Source organism: Triturus cristatus, chromosome 3_1, assembly GCF_964204655.1.
Source record: "Triturus cristatus chromosome 3_1, aTriCri1.1, whole genome shotgun sequence".
Lineage (NCBI taxonomy): Eukaryota > Metazoa > Chordata > Amphibia > Caudata > Salamandridae > Triturus > Triturus cristatus.
In genome coordinates, this window is record NC_140583.1 from 871,004,555 (window position 1) to 871,029,047 (window position 24,493).

Sequence of the window (24,493 nt, forward strand, 5' to 3'; positions counted from 1 at the left end):
AAGTACCACACATTCCTGGTCAATCTAGAGCCACTAGGATGATTTGGGCCCCAGTCGTCCTGATCTTCTTCAGAACTCGGGGTAGGAGAGGGAAAGGTGGTCAGGAATCCTGTGCCCCACTTTATGCAGAATGCATCTCTAAAAGAGCTATCTTGGGAACTCCAAGGCACAAATGTTTTGACACTGAATTCTCACGTAGGCAAAAAATCCAGCTAGGATTCTCCCCACTGTTGGAAGATGCCATGTGACACCTCTGGGTGAACCGTTTGTGAACCGGCAGGTACCATGGGTTGAGTTTGTCTGCCCGGGCATTTATAGATTCCAATAGGTGGTTCACAATCTGGGAAATGCCCTAATGTACAAGTTACTTACCTTCGGTAACAATGTATCTGGTAGAGACGATTCTAGCCGCAGATTCCTTAACGTAGAATTATACCCAGGCGTGAGACTGGATCCGGAAAATTTTGCCACAGCATCTCTGCGCGCCGGGTGCAGTACCACGCGACCCCGCCCTGACGTCGTCTGCGGACGTGACGTCAGCAAGGTCACATAAGTTCCACCCCGGCGTGCCGACGTCAGTTTTCTTCGGAGAACTTATCCGCATCACAACGCGGAGCCATTACAAACAAAACTGCGAGAGTATGGGAACAGTGTGCGAAAAACCAGTGAAACAAAAAGGGAAGAAGAGAATGGCGAGGAACAGCACCATTAGGGACAGTGCCAAGCACTGTATTACTGAAAGTCATGGAAAGGAAGGAGCAGATGAGGAACGACAAATCACCCCAAGACAACACCAGCAAGGAGTGCCATATCCCCTGTAAAATCTAAGGGCTGAGGCACAGCCAAGAGGCCCCAATTCAAAGGAGTGCAGTGGAGTCAGAATCCCCAAGCAATGAAAAAAAGAAAGGGAGAAGATTATGAGTAGGCCCCACACTGGAAGAACCAGGGTGCAGGGATGCAACAGTACATATGAACCCACCGACCAAGTACCAGAAAGGAAGGAGTGGAACTAATAAAGTGAACGAAGCATCCGGCCAGGGAGGAAGAGAAAGAGAGAACCCACAGAAGACAACTGCCACCCGGAGGGAGGCGAGTGCAGAAGACGAAGCTGAAGGTTCCTCGCAGAACGTGGAGGAAGGGCAGGCCGTGAAGGAGTCTGCGGCTAGAATCGTCTCTACCAGATACATCGTTACCGAAGATAAGTAACTTGTACATCTGATAGAGACTACTAGCCGCAGATTCCTTAACGTAGAATAGATACCCTAGCCATACCCCGAGGGGAGGAGGGGTGCGAGAGAACGTCACCAGCTTGGAAGAACACAGGGTGCCAACAGGAGATGTGCCCTCGGGACAGGAAGGATGGCCCAGCCCCCCCCCCCCCCCCCCCCAAGCAGAAGTAAGCAAGAACAAGGAGAAGGCAAGGCCAGGATACCACAAGCCTACCCGAGGAGCAAAGGCCGTCCGCCAGAAAACCTGGAGGGGCAGACAGCACCCCATGAGTACCAGAGGAAGAAAAGAACCACCCTCAAAGCCAAGGAGAAGAGGAGGAGCGGAGGCAGAGCCCGCCCCAGGAGAACACATACACAGCGAAGGGGACAGCTGAACGGGTGTCCGTCCTGAGGCAGGGAACAAGGCAGGAACAGTTCCACAGTCGAGAAGCGCAGACGTGAGAAAGAAGACACAGACGCGCAAAGCTCCAACAAGCAAGGGACAGGAGAACACGCTGACACATCGAGGCCCACGTAGGTGGACCAAAACTACCAGGCGTGCGCAGCAGTCAGCTGGCAAATACTACGAAGCAGCGGGCTCAGAACAAGCCGAGCGCAAGATGAAGACAGAGGCAAGGGAACCCCAGAACAAGCCAGAGAGAAGGACCGTCCCAGGAACACCACCCGGCCCACGAATAGAAGCGGGACCGTCCAGAAGAGAAAGAGACGCATGTAGTACCGACCAAAAGCAGGCAACCACAACACAGGAGAGCACCAGGAGAACCAGCCCCCCTGGAACACAAGGCAGACAGGCCCCTGCCAAAACGGCGGAGAACCAGGTGGAAAAACCAAGACACAATGCTGTAAACAGCATGACAAAGGTCGGTCCGGCGATCCAGAGGCGAAAAGCGATGGAACCCTGTAGAAGAAGGATAGAAACACCCTCGGATACTGAGCGGGACAGAACCTGGAGCAGCACAAGCTGCGCAAAGGCGTAAGAAAAAGAGAGACCGCACCAAGCGATATACGTTGATGCCAGGAAAACACGAGGAACCCAAGAAGGTATCCACACCCACCTAGCTTAAGACAGAGCTATACAATAGCCAACAAATACCCCACCTAGGGTATGACTAATCCCTAAACAAAAACAGGGAAACGCCTCTTAGGGAAACCCGCAGCAGAGCTCAAGAACATAAAAGACCTGTGGAAAAAAAAAAAAAACGGCTTACCAATCAGCCAAAAAAGACACAAAGGGTCCAACCTGAGGACCTATACAGCTGCACTAAGAGCTAAAACACTGAAGGGTTGAACCAGCAGCCAAAAGGACAGAGGGGCCAACTGATGGACCCTGAAGGCATTCCAAGCCGCACACAGCACACAAACGGGCCAAAACATAAGTTCCCAAAGAGAAAGGTGGGATAAACGCCTCCCATAAGACAGCAGAGGACCGACAAACCGAAGCTTACGGAGGGGGAGGGGGACGGAGACCCGCAAGGAGTCTCTGAATAGTAGAGTCCGCGTGGGTGTGAAACAACAGAGTCCCATCAAAAGGTAAATCCACAAGACGCTCCCGAACATTCTCCGGAAAGACACCATCCCTCAACCAAGCATAGCGGCGGAGGGCCACAGAACTCGCCATAGCGCTGCCGAGAGAATCAGAGACGGCCAAGGCCGAACGGAGAATGAATGTTGCTAACTCCCGACCATCCCGCACATGGTGCCGCAGATCCGCGCGAGCACCCTCTTGGGAGGCGCGAGACAGAAGGGACTCCGCGGAATCCCACAGGTCGGAAGTAGCCCTGGCCAACACACAAAGTGTGTTGAGTGCGCGCAGAGCAGTGCTATTGGAGGCGAAAATGTTACGCCCACAGGAGTCCAGCCACCTGGCCTCCCATGACGGTGGGAGCAGCACAGAAGGCAAGGAAGGAAAAGCAGCCCGCAGGACAGGGCCCTGGGTAGATGGGTGGGAAAAAAGGCAGACTGGATCGTGCGGAGCAGGACGGTGGCGGTGAAGGAGCGGTTGAGGCACTGGATCACCCGTGGCAGGATGCCCCCAGAACAGAGTTGTGGAGCGACGCTTCAAATGGGAGAAGCGGCTCCCCTCCACCTAAGCCCTGGTGGAGGACCTCCAATAAGTGATCCGTAGGAAGTGGAGCAACCGGATTGCCCATCATCAAAATGCCAGTGTCCCTGGAAATTGCCAGGACAAAGGCCAAACTCTCCTCCGTAGGGCATCATGGAGGGAAAAGCAACTCTTCCTTGGGCGAAGGCTGCAAACTAAGACGCCCATCCCCGTGCCCTGCTGGAGGAAGAAAAGACCAGCCCCTGTAGGATGGAAGACCCACGGACGAGTGGGGAACCTGAGGGGTCTCTGGAGAGGGCGGAGAAGCCTGCGGGGCAGACAACTGCAGGGAGTGGAAGAGCGGGGCTGGGGGCTGTGGACGTGGAGACGGCGTAGAACCCGCCCTGGAAGCCGCCGGATAAAAGGCCACGATGCGGCACCCAGTCTCTGGTGAAGAGGAGACAAGGAGACGACAGTCCTACAGAGAGGAAGGGATATCCGGAGAAGAGTCGACGATACGACTTCGGGACGGCGCCGGGGAGTCCACCACAGGCATCGGTGAGTCCTCGACCGGCGCCGAAGTGTCCACCAGGGGCGCCGGGTCGACCTCCACCACCACCTGCCTCATCGGAGAGGGAGGCGCGGTCCGAGCCGAAGCGGCCAATGAGCGGCACCGAAAAGGCGCCGGGTCGACCCCCGACGATGTAGCCGCCTGCGCAGAGGACCGAGGGGGGCCCGGGAAAGCGCCCCGGGTCACGACTTCCACCCGCGGCGCCGCCAGGGCCGGGGGAAAATGCAGTTGACGCCGGAGAGGCATCGGCTCAGCCTCCGGGAAGACAGCCGCCTGCCCAGAGGACCGAGGGGGACTCGGGGACGAGCCGTGAGTCCTGGCGACCTCCTGCGACACCACAGGGAACCCCGCGGGGCTTCGCAGCGAGGCCGGGACGCCGTGGGCCGAAGAGGGGAACCCCAAAGGGCCGCACCTCGACGATCATACACCTCCAAAACCTGAAGCTGAACTCACAGAAGGCCCCGCGCACGGCGAGGGATCCACGGACGTCGCAGGAAGAGGAGGGGGGCCCAAAGATGCCTGCAGAGCCATAGCGTAGGCTTTCATCTGGGACCTTGTCTCCCCCCACACAGGGAAACGGCGGATAGGGTGGCGACGGGCGAGGGCACACGTCCCGAGAGGAACTGGCGCCCTCTGCAGAAGGAGGACAAGGCCTCGGTGGCAAGCTGCAGGACTTACCGGTGTGCGAACGACGCCCGTGGGGCCTCGGCGAACGATGATGCCGCAGCCGGAAACGGTGGCCCCCTGACCCGTCCGAGGTAGGAGACGAACGCTGCGACGAGACCGATCCGGACATGCGGGCCGACAGCAATTTCATCCGGCGCTCCTGCCGGGACTTTGGCTTGAGATGCTGACAAGCCTCGCAGTCCATAGAGTCATGGTGTGCTCGCCCAAACACCACATACAAATAGTGTGAGGGTCCGTCGCCGACATCTGACATGTACAAGAAGCACACGTCTTGAAGCCCGAAGGCATTGCACACTCGTCCCAACTCAAGGCGCTAAAGTGGCCTGAAAACAGGCCAAGGAGCACACTCCGGATCCACGTTGCACGCGGAAATGAAGGACACTGACGTCAGCGCGCCGGGGTGGGACTTATGTGACCTCGCTGACATCACATCCGCGGACGACATCAGGGCGGGGTCGCGTGGTACCGCCCCCAATGCGCAGAGATGCTGTGGCAAAATTTTCCGGACCCAGTCTCACGCCTGGGGATAATTCTACGTTAAGGAATCTGCGGCTAGTAGTCTCTATCAGATGGTCCAGCCAACTTCAGGAGGCGCAGCAGCTCTTGGCACAGGGGCCAGCACCCAAATGCTCCCAGCGTGTTGCAGTACAACATGTTGCTGTTCTCCATGAGAACCTGCACCAATCTTCATGGGATGAATGGCAGGAAACTCCCCAGCACCAGATGAATGGCCCACAACTCCCACCGATTGATTTTGAGCTACGATGCAACCGGACACCAGAGTCCTCTGATTTCCACCTCACCCAGATGAACTCACCAAGCTAGCAGCAATGCATCTTTCGCCACTGTCAGTTCTGGGTGGGGCAGGGAGAGGGGTCAGTCACTGGTCAAATTGCTGTAGAACAGCTACCACTGTAGATCCTGTGCAGACTAGTCTGAAACATGGATACAATCCAACAGGTTTAATTGGTTCTGGGCCCTCTGACACTTCAGATTCCACAGCAGAGACCACATATGCCATCTGGCATGGTTGACAAGCAGGATGCAGAAGGCTAACTGCTCCGAAGTCTCAACACAGCTCTCACTGAGACCATGGACTAAGGGTGAAACATTGGAATTGTAGCCAGAATATCCAGGACTTGTTGTGTTGGAGGTAATCCATTGCACTGCATTATGAAATAAATAATAAAAAAGGAGGTATTAAGCTCATAGTCCTGAAGTCCTTGTAGTGGGCAGTGATACTCAAAAAGGATAGCAAACCTTCTTTTGCTGGACAAAAAGTCACATTTTGAGAGCTTCTGAAAATTGATAGTGATGGAGATGTTTTGATGTAGGCTATTCTTGAGTAGGGTGGTGGTCCTGAAAAACCTTTTCCAACCCCAGGTTGTCCTTCTAAACAAGGAAACTGCTGGAATCCTCGCTGAGCCTGACCGAAGGGTCCTACAGAGCCTAATACAGCTCCTATGAAAAGAAGTCTGTAAAAAGAAGTCAGATGCGACTCTGGCACATGGATCAAGAACGCCAACAATGTCAAGAGGTTTGGAATCATCTAGCATTGGTTCCTTATTGATTGTGGTGAGATCGCGTTCAACAGTCAGTCAATGAAGTAGGGGAAAACTAGTATACCAAAAATCTAAAGATGGGCAGCGACCACTACTTTCATTAACACCCCAGGAGCACTAGTGTGGAAAAAAGGGAGCACGGCAAAGTGAAACTACTCCTGGCTCATCCTGAAACACAGGTAACGCCCACCACATCCAGTCACCTAGATCCAGTGCAGATAGAACATTATGAGTATTTTCAATTTTCAATTTCTCCTCCACAGGAAGGCATTTAGAGACGAAGATCAACAATAGGATCGAGAACGTCATCCATCTATGGCACAAGGAAATAACAGGAGTAACAGCCCGTTCCTGTTTCTGATGCTGTTGATGGCTCCTTTGGAAAGTAGAGCCCGCACCTTTAGCAGCTAGATGGAAAGGTGCTCTCCTAGTAGTTGCTCTAAAACGGAGGAAGCTGTGATGGGTTGGAAAGTAATGGACAGTCATCTTGAAAGAAAGTGTTGGATCCTGCCTCCCATTTCACCGGCATGCACCGCTATGTGCAAACTAAAGCAACCTTGTTTAGGTCCCACTATAAAGCCCTCATATGCTAGCGGGCATGTGTCACAAGCAGGATGCAAGAGGCCATGAGTCCAGCAGCCTCAGAGTCAGTCTCACCAAAATCGAGGCTAGAGGCTGAACCATTGGTATCAGACTGAATATCCTGGACTGGCCGTTCGGGAGGATAGGTATGAAACTGCATTGTGCCTATAAAAGCTCTGATGAAAGGGAAAATCCAAGAGAGAGTCAGGTGTGACTTAAGCACATTGATAGTGAACCCCAGCTAATGGAGGAGGTCCTCTATAGTCTGGAGGTGGGAGACAACAGCCTAGGGCAAGCCCGCCTTCAACATAAAGTCATTGAGATAGGAGAATACTGGCACCCCTGATCTCCGCAGATAAGCTACAACAAATTCGACCACCTCAGCGAACACGTAAGGCCAAAAGGAAGCATGGCGAACTGAAAGTGATGTGGCCCACCGTGAACCGCAGGTAATGCCTGTGGGGACACAGGACTGGAATGTGGAAGTATGTGTCCTGCTACTCCAATGCCACCACCCACTCTCCCAGGTCCAGGGCAGACAGGACTCGAGCAAGCAGGAGAAAGAAACTGAGAGGGCGCTAGTCTAGGATAGGACGAAGGCCTCTGTCCTTCTTGAGAACCAGGAAGTAGTGGAAATACCAACCTTGACCTACTGCTCGCGTCGTCACCCTCTCTATGGCTCCCTTGGCCAAGAAAGCCGTCAGTTTCTGGTGGAGAAAGGTGAGATGCTCCTTTGTCTGCTTGTCATCAGTGGGTGGCATGAGAGGAGCGGAGGTTATGAAGGGGAAGGAGTAGCCCCTTCGGACAATCTGAAGAATCCAGAGGTCTGTTATTGACCTTCAGTGGGACAGGTTATCGTGTATCCTTCCTCCCACTAGGTGCCCAGGATGGTAAGAGGGCAAAATAAAGGAGTATGGAGGCTGTGGCTACAGTGAGGTGGTGCACTGTGCCGGCCTCTGGCTGCCCGACCCAGAAGGTCTGTGAGTACCATGTTCTTGGCCATGCAGAATGCAAGTGCAGCTCTGCGAGCGGTCCCAAGACCTTCCGCGCGGCTGAAAGCTTGAGCATCATAGGGTCGCCTGAGGTTGGGCGACTTGGGGCTTGAGGGTCCTCTCTCTTAGGGTCTTCAGGTGCATGCACAGCAGTCCTCACAAGACTTGGATTCATGGTCCCTCTCCAAGCACCTTAGACAAACTAAGTGTGGGTCTGTCACCATGGTTTGAAATCAGCTAGATTCTTTGGGAACATCCTGTTCACAAGGAGACAAAATCTGTCAAAAAAGTGCTTGACTAAAGTTGAAAAACAAGCCAGTCAAGAAACAAACCTGTCAAAAACAACTGTGGGTAGCTCCACGGATCAGCACTAGCGGGCGCGGAAAAGAAAGAACCAACGTCAGCTTGCCGGGGTGGCACCTATATAGGTACAGCTAACAATTTCTAGCATGGACAATGCCAACTGGGAGCTGAACACCACCACCTACCAGCGTGCAGACGTACTCTTCATAAATGTGTGGATCCAGTCTGCCGACTGGGGAATATTCTAAGGTAAGGAATCTAGCGGTAGATGCCTCTATCAGATGCTAATTTTTAAACTTCAACAGCAGAGCACTATTCCCACCTGTGACAAAGGAAAAACTGTGGACATGATTTTCAGTGATTCATATATACCACACATTTCCATTGAATGGTCAGACCATTTTCCAGTCCCCTTCAATATCTCAATCAACACCGTTCTTAACATTTACAAACACCCCTCCCCCATTCAGAAAAGGCTAGCCCTTGACAAGAAAAGATCACGGTTTCCTTTATTGAAGAACACATCTTCCCTAATATTAATTAGATTGATCATGCTGCAGACAATGTTATAATTACTAAGGAATAGCTAGACACCTCACCACAACCGAACAAGCTACTTCCCACTTATCTAAAAAAAATTGACACACAGTCCAAATAACTATAGTTTATGACCAAGATGAAGCTATCAAAAAATGCTTATGAAAAACCGAGGGACAATGGCAGATAGCCAAGTCTTCTCAATGAGTTGTAAGATGAAAAAAGCTCAAACAAATACCAATCGACAACTGGAAAAAAAAATTCTTATACATTGAAGGTCATATCATTTTATTTACAAATACTGTTAACCCCTTCGCCGCGGCGCGAATTCCGCCGCGGCGCTGGGGAGGTTTTCGGTGAGCGCGGCGCCGCTGTGCCCATGACGGAACCACGCCGTCATGAGTCAGGGGCGAGCTGTGCTCATGACGGAGTGGTTCCGTCACGGCGCCGCCCACTTACGCTACACGCCCGCACAGGCGGGGAAAAGGCGCCGCGTGGGCGGAGCGGCCGCCAACGGCCGCAGCATGACGGAACCCCTCCGTCATGAGCACAGCGCGACCGTGGCTCATGACGGAGTGGTTCCGTCATGAGCAGGGAAGGGGTTAAAGCATTGGCCCATCACGAACAAAACATGAAATCTCCAACAGAGCCAGAATCAACTTCCTTCAAGACCTATGAGATCACCTCAATGAAAAATTTGAGAGAACAGTTTGACTAACTCCGAGGTACTCAGCAAAACGAAATTTCTATCTCTTCTCTACAAATGTTTTAGAAAACGTTGCCATAAAATTCAGGGTTACTATCTACTTTAAAATTCCCATACTAGGTAAAATCAATAAAGACAACCTTCCTTAATTTAGAAACTGCTGGTGCCTACTAATCAATGCTTCCCTCTGTCAGGGAGCCTTTCTATTGTCGATGACTACCAGGTTCTCTAGGGTAGGGTGCTGGGTGGGGAAAGCTGGGTCTTCAGAAGTGGAATGGTGGCTGCAGGCAATTGTCCTGTTTACAGGAGCCTATTTGCAGAGCTTGGCTCATGTCTGAGCAGGAAATCTGTGAAGGCATCGTTGAACGGGGGAGAGGTTCTGTGGGGGCGACTACAGCCGAAGTAACTCTGTCAAGACATTCATTTGATTGCCACCTGGGCAGCTTAAGGTCTAGGACCTCAGCCACCCTCCTCTCCACCATGGCAAATGAAGCCCCCTCCTCCGTAGTCACAATAGGAGAAGAGACTAACCAGTGACCGGGGAGGTGTTGAAACCACTGGCATCAGCCACTTCCTCATCACTTTTATCTTTGGGCTCTTCCTATGGGTTGGGGTAGCCACAAGGAACTTCAGATCCCTCCCAATCGTACTCCCTAGAGGGAGTATCGAAAGAAGTAGGTCCTGGCTCCGACTTGGAAGGTGGAGTTACAGCAGGAGTTGACGTTGGGCAACGAAGGTCAAGCACTGTATCAGGTCGGTACAAAGATGGTGTAGGAAACCCACCTATCTTTTTTTCTGATCTGTTTTTGATATTTACATTGTGGCAAGTTCTACAGTAGCTTCACATATACATCCAACAGGTGCTTGTTAGAGTTGCTTTGTACATCAATCAGCTGAATATGATCATGAAGTACAGATATATTTTCAGTTCGCCATACAGTACGCATTTACAGTTTTTATCGTTTCATTACATTTAGATATTTTTGACTGTTGTGCAGGTCTTTTGTGTTTCTTTTAACTTTTAAAGCTGCTCGACTCCTCTAAGGTGAGTGAAGTTTGTGCTTTACTTCTATTTTCTGTCTACAATTATGAATGCAAACGGTGTAAGCCATGGGGAGGGGTCATTATATAAAGGTGACATATATTACATACTGGAGTTTGTTCTGGGGTGTGAAGGTATCGCTTGGGCACCCTAGTTCCACTGTTTCATGAAAAGAATAGGTGCGTGGTCAATGACTTTGTCATGGTGTTAGTTGAACTGTGAGGGGGTCTACCCATTGTTGTAGCTTGCTCTATCTGCACTATATCTTATTCAGCCTTTTGACTTATTCTGGCAATATAGCTCTACTTATTAAGTCAGTGCTGTTGTTAGGGGTGAAGTGGGTTCGTCATCGTTGTGTATGTGGGACAGAGCTGATAGGATCTCATCCCAGCTGCTACCGATGGGTATCCTGTGAAGGCCCAGCGTGTCTTCCCTGTGAAGTGCTACACTCTGTGTTTGCCCAGGCGATCATGGAGCGTCTCCACATTATTATGTGTGGGGGATGTGGAGCTTTCCACATCCTAGTGATCAGCCTCTTTGCTACCACCATCCCCAGATCAAGGATTCGGGAATGACTTAGATTGGGGTAGTGTGTGCTGTGTTTGTGTATATTGGGGTGTACCTCGTTCTTAAGTGAAGATAATTGCCGAGTCTCTGCCCCTCGTTAATTTTGCGCTAGGAATGTAACTATCCTAGTGAGTAGAGTGTGGGGATGAATTGCTTTTTCTAGCCTGGGTTATACAACAGGGCGTTTGTGTAGACCTCTTCATGGTTATATTTTGATGTGTGTTTGTTTACAATAAGTGCACCACCTTTTAAAGGATACATTATACTGGGCAGTTGTCTATTGTCTATATTATGTTCTCCGATATCTGCAGTCTGATGTCAGGTAGCTGGATAGAGTCCCGGTCTTCTGATCATGTTGGTGAAGAATCATTGGAGCTCCGGGAATGGGCTGAATGCATTTCCAATTCAGAGGGTTGTGAGGCAGTTCAGATGGTTGCGGCTACTTGAAGCGCCTCCGGGTGTTCCACCAGTCTTTGCTCCTTGTCTGGCATGCCTGCTAGTGTTCTTGTCTGCTTAGACGTCCCTGCTCTGCCACATTGGTGATTCCTTTTGTTTTGGCGCAGTGGATGAGGCTCTGCAGTCGGTTTAGTTCCTGTGAATTGGCATGTATCTCCCAGCCAGTCGCATACTTCTGATGGTGTGTCAAAGAATCTTGCTTGACCTTTTGTGGCTACATGTAGTCTGGCTGGAACTATCAAGGAGTAACAGATATCCAGTGCCCGTAGTTGCCGCTTGACTTCTGCGAACGATCCTCTGCGTCGTCGTACTTGCAGCGTGTAGTCCGGGAACAGCATGACTTGCTGATTTCATATTTTAACTTCTGCGAGTTCTCAGGTTTCTCTGAGCACTGTGTCTCTGTCTCTGTAATTTAGCAGTTTAAATAGTAACGGACGTGGTTTGGATCCTGGGGGTGGTTGGCGGGCCGGCACTCAGTGCGCCCTTTCCACTAGAAATTGCAGTGATAGAGAGTCCTCTGGGAGGAGTTCCTGAATCCAGTTGTCTATATATGTGATCGGATCTTGTCCTTCCTCTCCTTTGGGAAGGCCGACCACACATATGTTGTTACGGCACGAGCAGCCTTCTGCATCTTCTAGTCGACCTTCTAGTACATTGACTCGATCGATGATGTCTTGTAGTGCTGCTGCATGGCTATGGGTTTCAGTTTTGATAGGGCCTGCTCATATATTTGTACTTTATCTGAAAGTTTACGGTGGTCTGCTCTGAGCAGGGTGAAGTCTGACATAACTTGGTCTATTTTTGATTCAAGAGTTGTGCATGTGGTCTAGGGTTGTTCCCATTTTTTCTACTGCCGCCAAAACAAAATCAACGTCTGCTGCCAGTCAGAGGCCTCTGCAGGGAGCTCCTTTGTTGCCTTGAATATTGGACAGATCCGGGTTATAGGACGAGGGGCCTCCTCTTATTAATCCATGCGTTGCCTTACGTCTTGGCCTGTACAATGTAGTCCTGGTGCTATTAGGCACCTAATTATGTCGTATATTTGCGGCGTTTATTGCCTCCTGGCCTCCAGCGTGGCTTCGTCTAATGAATCTGGGCTGTGGCCACCACTGTAGAGGTTATCGATGCAGCCTAGTGTGTCAATAATTAATCGATGCAGCTGTGGCATGTGCTGCCTCTAAAGCCGTTTGCCTTGGGCTTTCACACTGCTAACAGTTGCCCCTGTTCTTTTCACTCTGGTGTCTTGGTGATGGCCTGTTACGCTGTTTTGGGCCCGTGTTGGTCGGCGTTTATGGCTTTATATGGGGGTTCCCGGTCTCACTCTGCTATGATTGTCGCTCTATTGTGTGGCACTTGCTTTAAGCCCTGAGTAATCCGGGGGAGCGCTAAGATTATCCTGGCCCGATGTTTGCTGTCTCACAGTGTGGCCCAGAGGATCATGCTCCTCCCACGCGTCTCCCAGGCCTCACGCTTTATCGTTGGGGGATCTACTTATCCTGTTTATCATGTGCTGTCCGTCTGCACTGGTGGAGTCTCTCCGCAGCCGGCGTAATCATGACTCCACTTGTAGCTATATGCACGATGGTGGTGAGGCCACGTCAGCTGCCTTGCTTTCGCAGCCTGCCTTGGGATGCCTTGCCCGCTTTCGTACAGTCACTTCCTCGGTACTGGGCGAGCCGATCCATCCTCTCACCTGGGTTGGGCGCGGCTTGGTAGGGATCGACGGAGCAGGGAGTCACTTTCCCCCCCGCTTGGTCTGGGTTGAGTCGTTGCGGCTCCGGTGTCGCTTCCCCTTGCTGTCATGCGATACCATCTGGTGGACGCCGGCGCCTTCTGGGAGTTTCCTCACTGGGAACCGGAGCCTTCCTCGCGGCTGCTCCAGAGATTCACTGTGCCCTTCAGACCTTACCACTTCTCTGCTGTTTTTCTTAGCTCCGTTTGCATCGATGTGTGCACTGAGGGTTCAAGTTTCTGTTCCGCTCCGTTTTTGCATTTATAATGCGGAGGCTCTGGTTACAACTTTCGGACAATCGAGGTTGCTAGGACGGAGCTCTACGGAGCTGCGTCCTCCATGTTGGCTGGTTTGCCACACCCCCCTGAAAACCACCTCTCTATATAGTGCACCACAATGTGGTACACTGTGCAGAAAGGGCGAAGAGAACCTCATTGGTTCACAGAGGCAAAAGTAGATTAAACCAATGCTCTATTTTCAGATAGTGTGGGCAAGCAGCAAGGCTTATCAGAGGGTACTGCTAAGCATTTGTTGGTCACACCAAAGCAATAAATGATTACACACACTCAATGAACAAAGTAGAGACCAAATTAGAAAAATAATACTGCTTATATAAATATTTAGTCCAAGAACTTTGGGTACAAGGTAAAATACTTTTCGCAATATGAGGAATTCACAGTAAATCCAATATCTACAGTTTTGCGCAATTATGCACAAGACATTTTCTATGGGAGGAAAACGGCAATTGGAAGAAGCAATTCAATACAGTTACTGTTGTGGCTACCCTTTTGGGAATTGGAAGGTTCAGGGCCAAGGTCCAAAATGCGAAGGCCACGTTCTCGGGATCTTCCTGGAAATCTCTAAAAACAAGGCAAATGGGGTTTCTGTAGCTGGCACACTACAAAGACAAGGAGCCACCTGCAAAAGCAAAACAAAGCAAAGGGGGACTTACAGGCAAACACGAGAGCTCTCAAGGGACAATAGGGGTTGCAAGGGCTCTGAGGCCGTGGGAGCACAGCTGGATTGAAGATTTCCTGAAGATGTGCAGCTGGGCAACGGCGCACAAAGGAGCTCCTCACTGGCAGGGGCTGGCACCTTGGACCGACGATTCTGGAGCTATTGGGCCACTGCTGAGGTGGGTCTCTGAAGTCCTGAAGTCCCTCGTCGGGTGCTGCCTCGCTATAGAGTTGGAGTCCGCCTGGACTCAGCTTTGTTTGTTTTTAAAGCAGGAGGTCCGGTAACCCAGGTATTTGTGCCTTTCAACTCCAGTGGGACTTTGTGCAGAGGCCGAACTGACCCTCCAGAGCAGGTGTACCTCTCGCTGGTACTCAGAGACATCGGTCAGGCTGAGGAGCTGGATGACGCTGGACTGGACTTTGCTGTTTTTGGTGCCTGCGCCTGCAGGGAAATAGTACCTCTATCTCAAGAGAGTTCTTTGGGGATTTGCGAAGTGCTGATGACCCTCTAGGGTTTGTGGAGGGCACAAGGTGATGAGATGAGCTGGAGGATGGCAACTGTCGATTTCTATGGTGGCAGGCAGGAGTTTGCGCCCAAAGTACACCACAAGGTCTGCAGTTCTCGGTACAACAGCGTTTCTTCATTCATCTTCTTCTTCTTGGGTCAGTGGGATAGAATCAGTGCAGGTTTATTAGGACGAGGTGTTTGGTACTAAACATCCTATAGTACAGTGAAGTCATCGTGTAGCTGGGGAACTTGTAATGACGAGTGTCCAGCCCTTGTACTCTCTATGGCTTCTCTGTTCCCTTACAATGTCCAAGAATCAGCATTGATATTGCAGGGGTTTATCTGCTCATGCAGATATGTCCTCACAGGAGATATAGTGTGCCCTGCCTTAGGGCTACAAGGCCTGCCAGAGGGGTGTCAACGATATCCCATGCAGTGTCTGTGGGCATGGCACACATGGATGTGTGCCATATCGACTCTTCGGTTTCGACTGCACCAAGGCACGCATTCAGCAATGGCAGGGTGCATGGCCTTGGTGAGGGGGACCCTAGGGTGGCACAATTCATGCTGCTACCCTTGGGGCCCCTCTTCAGTGCCAATGCCCTAGGTACCATGGGAACCATTTACTAGGGACTTACAAGGGGTACTGCAAATGTGCCAATTGCGAAACAAAAAATACAGTATAGGCAAAGAGCTTCTGGCACAGCAGACCTGGTTGGCAGGGACCCTGTGCATTTCCAGTATAAATTACATAATTTTCCAGGCAAATAGCGGGGACTAACCATATCCAAAAGAAGCACTTTCCTACAGATTGGGTCGGCGCTGCCATGGGGCGTCGGCGGTGCCGGGAACAATGCTACTGGATTGGCTCTGGGGAAGGTTGTGGTCTCGGGGCTAGAGAAGATCCAGGAAAAGATCCAAGGGGCCTGCCTGATGCGAAGGACGGACCTGCCGGATGGAATCAAGTGGGGGCACCTGCCGAATCTGTGGAGCGCAAAGGCACTCCAGAGGGGTCAGCCCACCCAAATATGAGGTGCATGGCCTCAGAAAACACTTAATTGGGTGGGAGTAGCTCCAGCTTTGGGAAATTCAGAGTGATGCCGAGCAAACAGACTCAGGCACTGCAGCTAACACGTAGAAGAGGGCCTAGAACCGTGGGGTCATTCCTGTACCTCAACTAAAGACTTGGACTGGCAGGGTGAAGTCCTAGAGCGCTTTGACTTCTTAGATTTTGCAGATTTCTTGTAGGACTTACCTGCTGATGACTTTAAGTATGGTGATGAGCACAGAGAATGGCTCTGTGAACAGGTCGGGGACCTTCCCCGTGACTGGTACCTGGAGCGTCAGGAAGTTGACCCGCACAGGGAGACCAGGAGCTTCAGGGAATGCTCACAAACTGCCTTTGGATTCATGAAGTGGCAGTGTGGACAGGCCTTGGGAGTCGTCGTCCAGTTCGAGGTACCAGAGGAAAACCAGGTGGGGGTCTGTTACAGACATCTATCCGTGACAGGAACCACAGGGTTTAAAACCCACCTGTTTTTATGGGGCATCCCTACACATACTGGGAGCAAAAAGACCACAAAGGATTAACAAAACATCAAACAAATAGTCCCAAAAATGGGCTGAGGCAGCTGGTAGCGTGGAAAGAAAAGAACTGGTGTCAAGGTGCTGGGGTAACCCCTTTATATGCACTGCACACATCACATCCGGTGTGCCAACATAGAGCAAATCAATGCTGCCTACTGGCACACAGAGGTAGTGCTCAGATATTTCTGGATCCGGTCTGACCCATGGGGAACAGTCTAAGGCAGGGGTCTTCAAACTGTGGGGCGCGACCCCCAGGGGGGCCGTGGAGTGATGCAAAGGGGGTCGCGCCTTCCCAGTCACACTTCTGCCCAGGCCCAAGAGCTTCAGCCCCCCCCCACACTTCCCCCGTACTGTGTCTCAGCCCGGGCTGCTGCAGTGAAACTTGAGCTGCTGGGGGCTCAGCTGGGCAGTGTCTGGATTCCTATCTCCGGCACCCCCGTGTTTTTTCACAGGTCTTTAAAGACCATTTGCATTTTAACATGCCTTTGTAAACTGCTTACAGATGCTTAGGTTTTTTTGCTGGTTCCAGTACCCCCTGGGTCCCCACTGTGCCTATTCCTTACATTTGGATTTTCCATTCACTGCGAAGTGTGAGAATGCATTTCATGGAAAGGAATATAAAGTTGGCTTCCTGGGGGCGCCGTGAGTGAAAGTTTATTGTGCTTTTGAAGCACCTGCTGCAGCATTTCTTTCCCCGGCAATTACCAGGCCTCACATAAATGTCAAGATAATTAATCACACAAGATATCTTCCTGGAGAGAGATCAGAATGTTGTATAGTTGAGGTTTTGACTTTTAGGTGAAGTTAGTGCAGAGGGTTAATATGCCTGCTGCAAAGAACGTGTTGTGAAGAGATCAGCAGGTTACTGCTTTCAAAAGAGACATCCTTTTGTTACTTGCAATTTATAACTTAAAGTCCTAAGAATGAAGAGACGAGGTGAATGAGAAGTGCTGAGGGGCACGGGAGGTGACAGGGCCAGAGAGGCCATGAGATAAATGTGAGAGACTGTTAGAGATGAGGGCAGTGAAAAGACAGAATGGCAAGAGGTGATTAAAGGTGAAGTGAGAGGTTGAATGGGGAGAGTTCAGAAGTTGTAAAAAGGGGTGAAAGAAAATAACCTGCAAAGTGAGAGAGGGATCCGGGGTTAGGAGAGGAGAGAGGGATGGAAGGGAGGGGGTGAGAGGAAAGCTGCATGGGTAAAAGGCTTAACTCTACGCAAAACCGCCAGGGTTTTAAGGGACCCCTGCTTCTTCCGGTCAGGGCCAGGTGAGCTTCTAATGTGGCAGCACGTATTGCTGCAGAGTGGAAGGCCCTTCACAAAGGTTGACTTGAAATCTTTCTGATGATAATTGCTGTATTTTGGTTATAAATGGGTACTGATTGGGTGAAATCTTTCCTCAGCGTTACTGTGTGTAACAAATATCAAAATAATGAAGCAATGCTATCCCAAAATACGCGGCATCACATAACCTTATTTACATTTTCATCCCACGCAATTTAGTCAACAGGTTTAGACATTTTTGTCAAGAGGGGGTCCTTATGCCTCAAAATGTTGACAGGGGGGTCTCGGCATCCAAAAGTTTGAAGACCTCTGGTCTAAGGTAAGGAATCTGCGGACAGAAGTCTATAAGAGACATCTCCAATACTAAAAAAAAACTTCAAAAAAACGCCTAGACCCATCTATCCCAGCCACTTTTAGCCCAGTATCAAACCTTCCCTTTCACAAAAAGTCACTGAAAGAACGGTGGCAGACCAATTCAATTAATTCACCATTAACAGAGGACTGCTAGTCAACCATTAATCTGAATTTATTTTGCGTGGAGTTTTATATAGCACAAAATAGACCCGAAGGTATCAGAGCGCTTTACATGAGTACCAGTTACATTACAGAAGGGCACATTTATTTTTGTTAGGCACGGGGAGATTGTGTTGAGCGTCCCTACCAAGACTCGAACAATGTTCCCCAGCTCTGAGGTCAACCGCCTTAGCCGTTAGACCACATTAGAGCAGACTATAGCATTGAAAGTATTGAAATGACACAAAAAAGATTCTTTATGATGTATAACAGTGGTGACATATACTTGATGCTTTGATTGCATTGTCTGTAGCCTTTAGCACAATTCATCACAATAGATATAGTTCCTTCATGGTACAACATACGGCCTTCAACAGAACTGTTTTCAAACATGTTTTACCTTCCTTTTAGACTGACTCCTTCAGATAAAAACTATAGAATACACATCTACCACTGCTGAATTGATCTGTTAGGTCCTCCAGGGTTCGGTTCTATCTACAACTCTTTTTACTGTATACATGGAGTCACAGGGTTTAACAAAGAAAAGTCAGGCATAAAGCTACACCATCAAACTGATGATATCCAACTGTATTTTAAAAGAAATCAAATATTAAAGTGGGCATAAGGTGAATGAGATCACAAGGCATCTCAAAATGCAAACAAATATAATCTAATAAAGCAATATTCTAGAATTCCTGTGGTTGGTCCCTTTATGGGTTATATGTCTTTATTGGGTTTTCAATGGGACAAAGAGGAAGAGAAGACTTGCGTCAGCATACAAGGCTCGTTGGAACCAGGGCTCCATGTAGTATAAGATGATAACCCCAAACTCCCCCAACCCCTACCCCCGGACCTGGTGACAGAACGAAAAAGATAGAAAAGGAGAAATATTAGCTGGGTGACACTTTGAAGGGATGGTCTTTTATAATGGCCCTTAGATAGAGACAGACTGGGACTCAGGCAGCCGCAATACTAGAAGGTATTTAGGGCAAGTGAGTTCCCAAAACTCTGATGTCATTAGGGACAGAAATGGTCCCAGAGGTTTAGGAAATGCCGGTCCTTGATTAGACAGGGATAGTGTGATGAGTTCCATCCTTAGTATGGACTGTATTCGGTGAAGCCAGCCTAGATGTGTGGAGACCTGCCCTGTACCCCAGTAAGAAAGAATGTTTGGTAAGGTCGCTCCTAGGGCTAGGCTTATCTGTTTGCCCCGTCGTGACTTAAGGGGGAAGAAGAGGGGGTTAAGAAGACCTAATATTACATAAGCGGGATCCTAGGAATCTCTGTGTCTAGTTGAGTATCAATATCTGTGAGCTCCTGGGATCAATAGGTCTTGAGTTTCGGGCAATTCCACAAAATGTGTAATGGGTAACTGGGGATCCACATTGACACCAGCATTCCGGGGATTTGGACTGGTTGCATCTATGTTGGTCCCTTCAAAGACACTGACACACTCCAATACTTGATGAATTAAAACGTTCTCCTTTAAAATTCATATATACAGAATCTGTCCTTCTTTCTATAGCAGCAAAAAAGATTGGCCTGTACCTGCTTAACCTACTAAACCTCAACGGCTTCAACGCTGCTTTTGCACTAGTTGCCAAACTGAAGGAATTCACCATTGATCAGGCCCTCTCATTCATCTCACACATTAACAAAATAGCTAATGCAGCCAATTTCCATCTACATGTAAAAAACAAATATGGCACCTAATTCTGCAGGGCAGGCATTTCTTATATCCAAAACAGACTTTGATAATGCCATAGTTGCAGGAGTTTTCCACTCACACCTGACCCTAATCAAAGCAGTCTTAGTGCACAAAGAAAACAAATACAACAGTATGACTTATCTCTTTTATCTAAAATACAACAGTATGACCTATTCTCTTTTAGATCCACTGGGTCGCCTTAAAAGCAAGAATCCTCTTCAAACTTTGTGTCCTAGTTTATAAAGCTTTTAATGAAAATAGCTCACCTTATCTAGCAAAGCTCTCAGAAATCCTAGGAGAATCAGCAGTCCGAAAAACAATGATTATCTGCTGCTGGAAGTCTCCAAATTTAAATCCTCTCTTGCAAGGAACAATTATTATCTGGGCCATGGAATTCTCTGCCACTTAGCTTACAGCTCTTTTTGCTTTCAGGGGCAGCTCCCAAGTCCAACCCCACCTATTTAAATAGGTCCTGACCTAAAGATAATCTTCCTCGAAGTTCACCACTCATAATATCACTTTAGAGGACAACAAAATAACAAAATTAATTGTTCGGTTATTTATTCTTTCCATATCTCAGCTGATCCCTTATTCATGTTCAATGGTTATATGTAGAGAACCCTTATACCTTAGCTTAGTGTTGGTTGTGCTCTATTAATATGTAAATGAATACAAATCTCACAAAAGTGTGAAATAACATAAAACAGAAGAATCTGTCTACTGTCAATACCAAAAATAGTTCCCTGTTTTTTTATTATTAACAGTCAGTCACAGCTTCAAAACTAAAATTTGAGAAGTTCAATTTGTAGCACACATATAATGTTTATAACTTTCCTTAAACAAATCTGGATGCCTACAGAATCTTCTTGTCAGCAGCTTTGGCATATTTGCCAACATTACTGAACAAAATAAAATAAATTCAAGCAAGACATAGTAAAGCAAAAACTAATACAAACAGAAAATGGAGTTTGAGAGAAAACGAAAGTATTACTAATTTTAAAATACTATTCAACAACATCATTTTATAGCTAAGTTTAATGAATATACCAGGCAAGAAATACAATTTCTAATTCAAAATTGTGTTCACACTTACTGAAAATCTTTATTCGGCACAATGCGTGTAAGCTTTCTCCAGGGATTGTATTCAGAGTCAATGGTGTAGAGTCGCATGTGCATGGCTAGAACATGGAAAAGCTGATCTATAGAATAAAAAAGACAAGTGGTGAGAATACCCTGTAGGCAAATTATCCTTGGCTTGTAGTGCAACATTTTCAACATGTTATATGGCAACTTTCAAATTTTGTAGGAGGAAAAATATTTTATATGAAGTGTATTTTTATGCTTTGCAGCAGGGGTGACTTATGGATCTTGAAAGTGGTTGGGCGTAAATAACTATCGAAATGGACTTTGTGAGTGAGCCAACCTTCACCTGTTTTAGAAGGGGTTTTTCGAGGGGTACATTTTGCAGCACAATTTTAACAAACTGTCTAAATATTTATAGTTTTCTGAAGAGGCACAAATGAAATATTCCAATACTTTTATGATGTGTAGGGCAAGATTTACCTCCAGAGAAGAGTTGGCACTCACCTCTCAAAGAAAAAACATAGAAGAAATAGTGTTAGAACGCTGAATTCTCTAATAAAAAGTTCCAAAACGTTGTCCAAAAAGCTACAGTTAGCAGGGTCCGCACCCCAAGAGGCTCTGCTGGTGTTACAGGCACAAAAGGAAATCTAGTTATGCAATCATTTTTGAAGGCACATCTTTCGTACCTAATTTTATCACCAAGTCCCTTCCCAATACTTTGGGTGTCATACCGAATGACTGAGACTCTAAATGTAAGGGGCAGGATGAACAAATCGAAAATTGTACAATTCTCACAATAGCAGCCCGTTGACAGTAGAACTAGATGATGTGAGTGGCTGGCCTGGTATATGCTGTCCACTAATATAAGTGGGCACCGTGCACCAGTCCACACAACCCTTACGGTGATTTAAGAGATCTCAGACAACCTTAGAAAGCTCTCCAAGTGGTAGCTGGGGAGAGCAGCCTTCAGGCTTAGTCTTGAAGGAGTGTAAAGCAGCTTGTTTTACCAGAATGCAATCTTATAGTATAGATTTAATGAAAAAGAACCACACAAGGTATTCATAAAAATATGTATTTATTATATAATACTCCCTAGTACGTTCCAGTATCTCCTACACGGAGATATACACAAAGCACACAATAGTATAGCAAAGAAATCACAGTAAATAGCACTAATACACAGTGGGCCCCAGGGGGGACCAAACCATATACAAAAAAAGTGGTAAAAGAACCACGACTCGAGTCAGGACAATGTCGAGAGGACGTAGAATTGCTGGGACCCCAAGGAACCACACAAGGTGAGTAGATAGGGACCCCACGGCGTGCGTGTGCAGTGTGAGTACATAACTGCGTACTAGGTACAAGTCTATGTGCAAGTCATGGTTAGAATTTTAAGGATTAAGGACCCTTCCCAGTGGACTACGATGAAACCCCGTGGAAGACAGAAGGTTGGAGAGCCACCCCACCCGTGGATACCAAAGTACCCAAGTTACCTAACCCAGGAAAGCGGGGTGCATAGGTTTGAAGTGGTGTTGAAATCCGCCGTCGAACCCAATGGAGGACTTCAAAGAAGAGCCACTGCTGGAAGACAAGAAAGTGTCATTTGGAATCCAATAATGGATTCTTATGGAGAGTACCTGAAAGCACAGGGGACAGAGTCTGGGTCACTTGAGAGTCACCAGGGGCTTGGTAGACAAATGCCCACCGATGTCGGGTGCTTCAGTTTAGTTGGCGGGGACCTTGACTCAGCAGCTGCAGGGACCAGGAAACGTTGAGGGCGACCAGGAGCCGGATGTGAGTTGTCCCGCGAAGGATGTCGAGTAATGAGGGGTCTCTGTCCAGCAGGAGCACCAACAAGTCTTGGCAAAAGCAACCCATGCAGGAAGTCAAGGAAGTGTACAGTTCGGACCAGCAAGGTCCTGAGACTCACCACACACAGGGGAGTCAGGGCAGGCCCAAAGCAATCGGGGAGCCCAAGGAAATTAAAGATGACCTTCAATTGGAACCACAGGCCGGAGGCACAGGAGTCGAGAGAGGACCTCAGGCAGCTTCACAAAACAACAGGCTACGGAGCACTCGGTGCGAGGTGGTTGAAGATATTTGTAGGAAACGTTGCCAGAGGTTGGGGCGACTTAGAGCCCAATGCACTTGTAGCAGTATTGCTAACAAGCATATTGCACTTGCAAAAGTATGTGGTGCACAAGGGTTCGGATATTGCAGCTCCCACGAGGAATTCTGACCTCAAACTCAGTGAGAGGGCAGCTCAGACCTTGAGGGACGTAGAAACCCACCTCCTGTGTTGCTGAGCCTTTTGGAGTCCGTAGGAGCCCAGGATTAGTAGACCGGTCAGCAGTGTTGCGGTGCCTGCGAATGCAGGGGAGTGACTCCTTCACTCCAAGGGAGATTATCTTCAGGTGTCTTGGGTGCTCCACAGGTCCTGCACAGGCACAAACAATGCAGCAGACTGAGAGGGAGACGAAGTCAGGCCCAAACAAAGTCCAGAGTGCCCAGAAGGTCAAAATGCAGTTGTTTTTATTCTGAATCTTGTCCACAACGAATCTAAGGTCCTACAGCCAGGTAAGCCCTTAAGTACCCACGGGAGAGGGTTGGGAAGATTCAGGGGACCCTCCCAGGGGTGGGTCTGAACAGTGGGGAAGTTACTCCCATGTCCTTTGTCCAGTTTCGTGCCAGAGCGGGAACCAACGGCTCCCAGGACTGGCTTGAACTGGACTATGCACAGGGACACCAAATGTGCCCCTCATGCCGACTTTCAGTTCCTGGCAAACGCACCCACCAAGCCCTAATACACTATGCCCTGGGTACATGTGTACCGTATACTAAGGACTGACAAAGGTACCCCAGTATCCAACCTGGAGTGTAACTAAGCACATGACATAACAGTTTAGGGAGAAAGCAGATAGACTGGGGTCCTGATTAGCAGGATTCCAGTCAGACTAGTCAAAAACAGCATTACATCCAGCAAAAAGTGGAAGTAACCATAATAAGCAGAACCTACTTTCCTACAGATGTCTATAGCAGGTTTTGTGGAAAGGCTGCCGCATGAAGATCACAGGACCATAAAGCGGAGAGATTACACCAAATGTACATGCTCTAGGCTCAGAAAGCAGATGCGAAAATATTAACAAAATCTATCAGCATAAATGATGCAATGCTTCCACAAAATAAGTCTGCCAAATTCATCAATCAGTAAAGTATCAGCTTTCAAACAACTATATGATATATGCCATTTTCCGCAAAACATCAGCCCAGCAGACATTTTACCATGAAATAAAAAAATTTGCGTTGGAAACATAGGGTCAATACCCCAAACAGAAGATTGTCAAGAAGTCTGTCAATGTCACAGGGAAACATTATCCCAAAATACCGGAGTACAAGAAGGTTTTTATTTTCAATTAATAAATATTTGGTCCCAAAATGTAAGTTTTTCATTTTCTCCTAAACATTAAAATTAAGAATTGCGACACATGAACAGATTGAGCCTTTCATGTCTATTTAATATCATTAAGTGTCAGAGGTGGTCAACATATTCCAAACATTTCATCACCATCATGGCAGTGACAATCAAAACGATGTCCAGAATGGTCAAAATAAGTCGAGGATGGGCTGCTGCTATGTTAAGCACAACCAGACTTCTGCCAACAATGCTTTTCTAAATGGGGACCTTAGTCTCTTAATTTCTCTTTTTTGGGGCCCTTGAGAGCATTACAAACCTGAGCATCATGGGCAAAGCCCAAATACCACGTCAAAGTAAGATACTGGGTCCATCCATTACAAAGATGCTCTAATAACCCCCCAAAGCTTTAAACCCAAACTTATTCCAAGGTGACC

The 24,493-nt window shown here is 48.5% G+C and overlaps 1 protein-coding gene across 7 annotated transcripts in view; it reads right to left on the reverse strand.

Moving 5' to 3' along the window:
- Positions 1 to 24,493, reverse strand: part of UBR3 (ubiquitin protein ligase E3 component n-recognin 3) — a 2,077,978-nt gene that overhangs the window by 369,904 nt on the left and 1,683,581 nt on the right. For all 7 annotated transcript variants that reach the window (XM_085645338.1, XM_085645337.1, XM_085645336.1 and 4 more), the window contains one exon: positions 20,655 to 20,760. In XM_085645338.1, the coding sequence (XP_085501464.1) occupies positions 20,655 to 20,760 (106 nt within the window). The remainder of the gene's footprint in view (positions 1 to 20,654; positions 20,761 to 24,493) is intronic.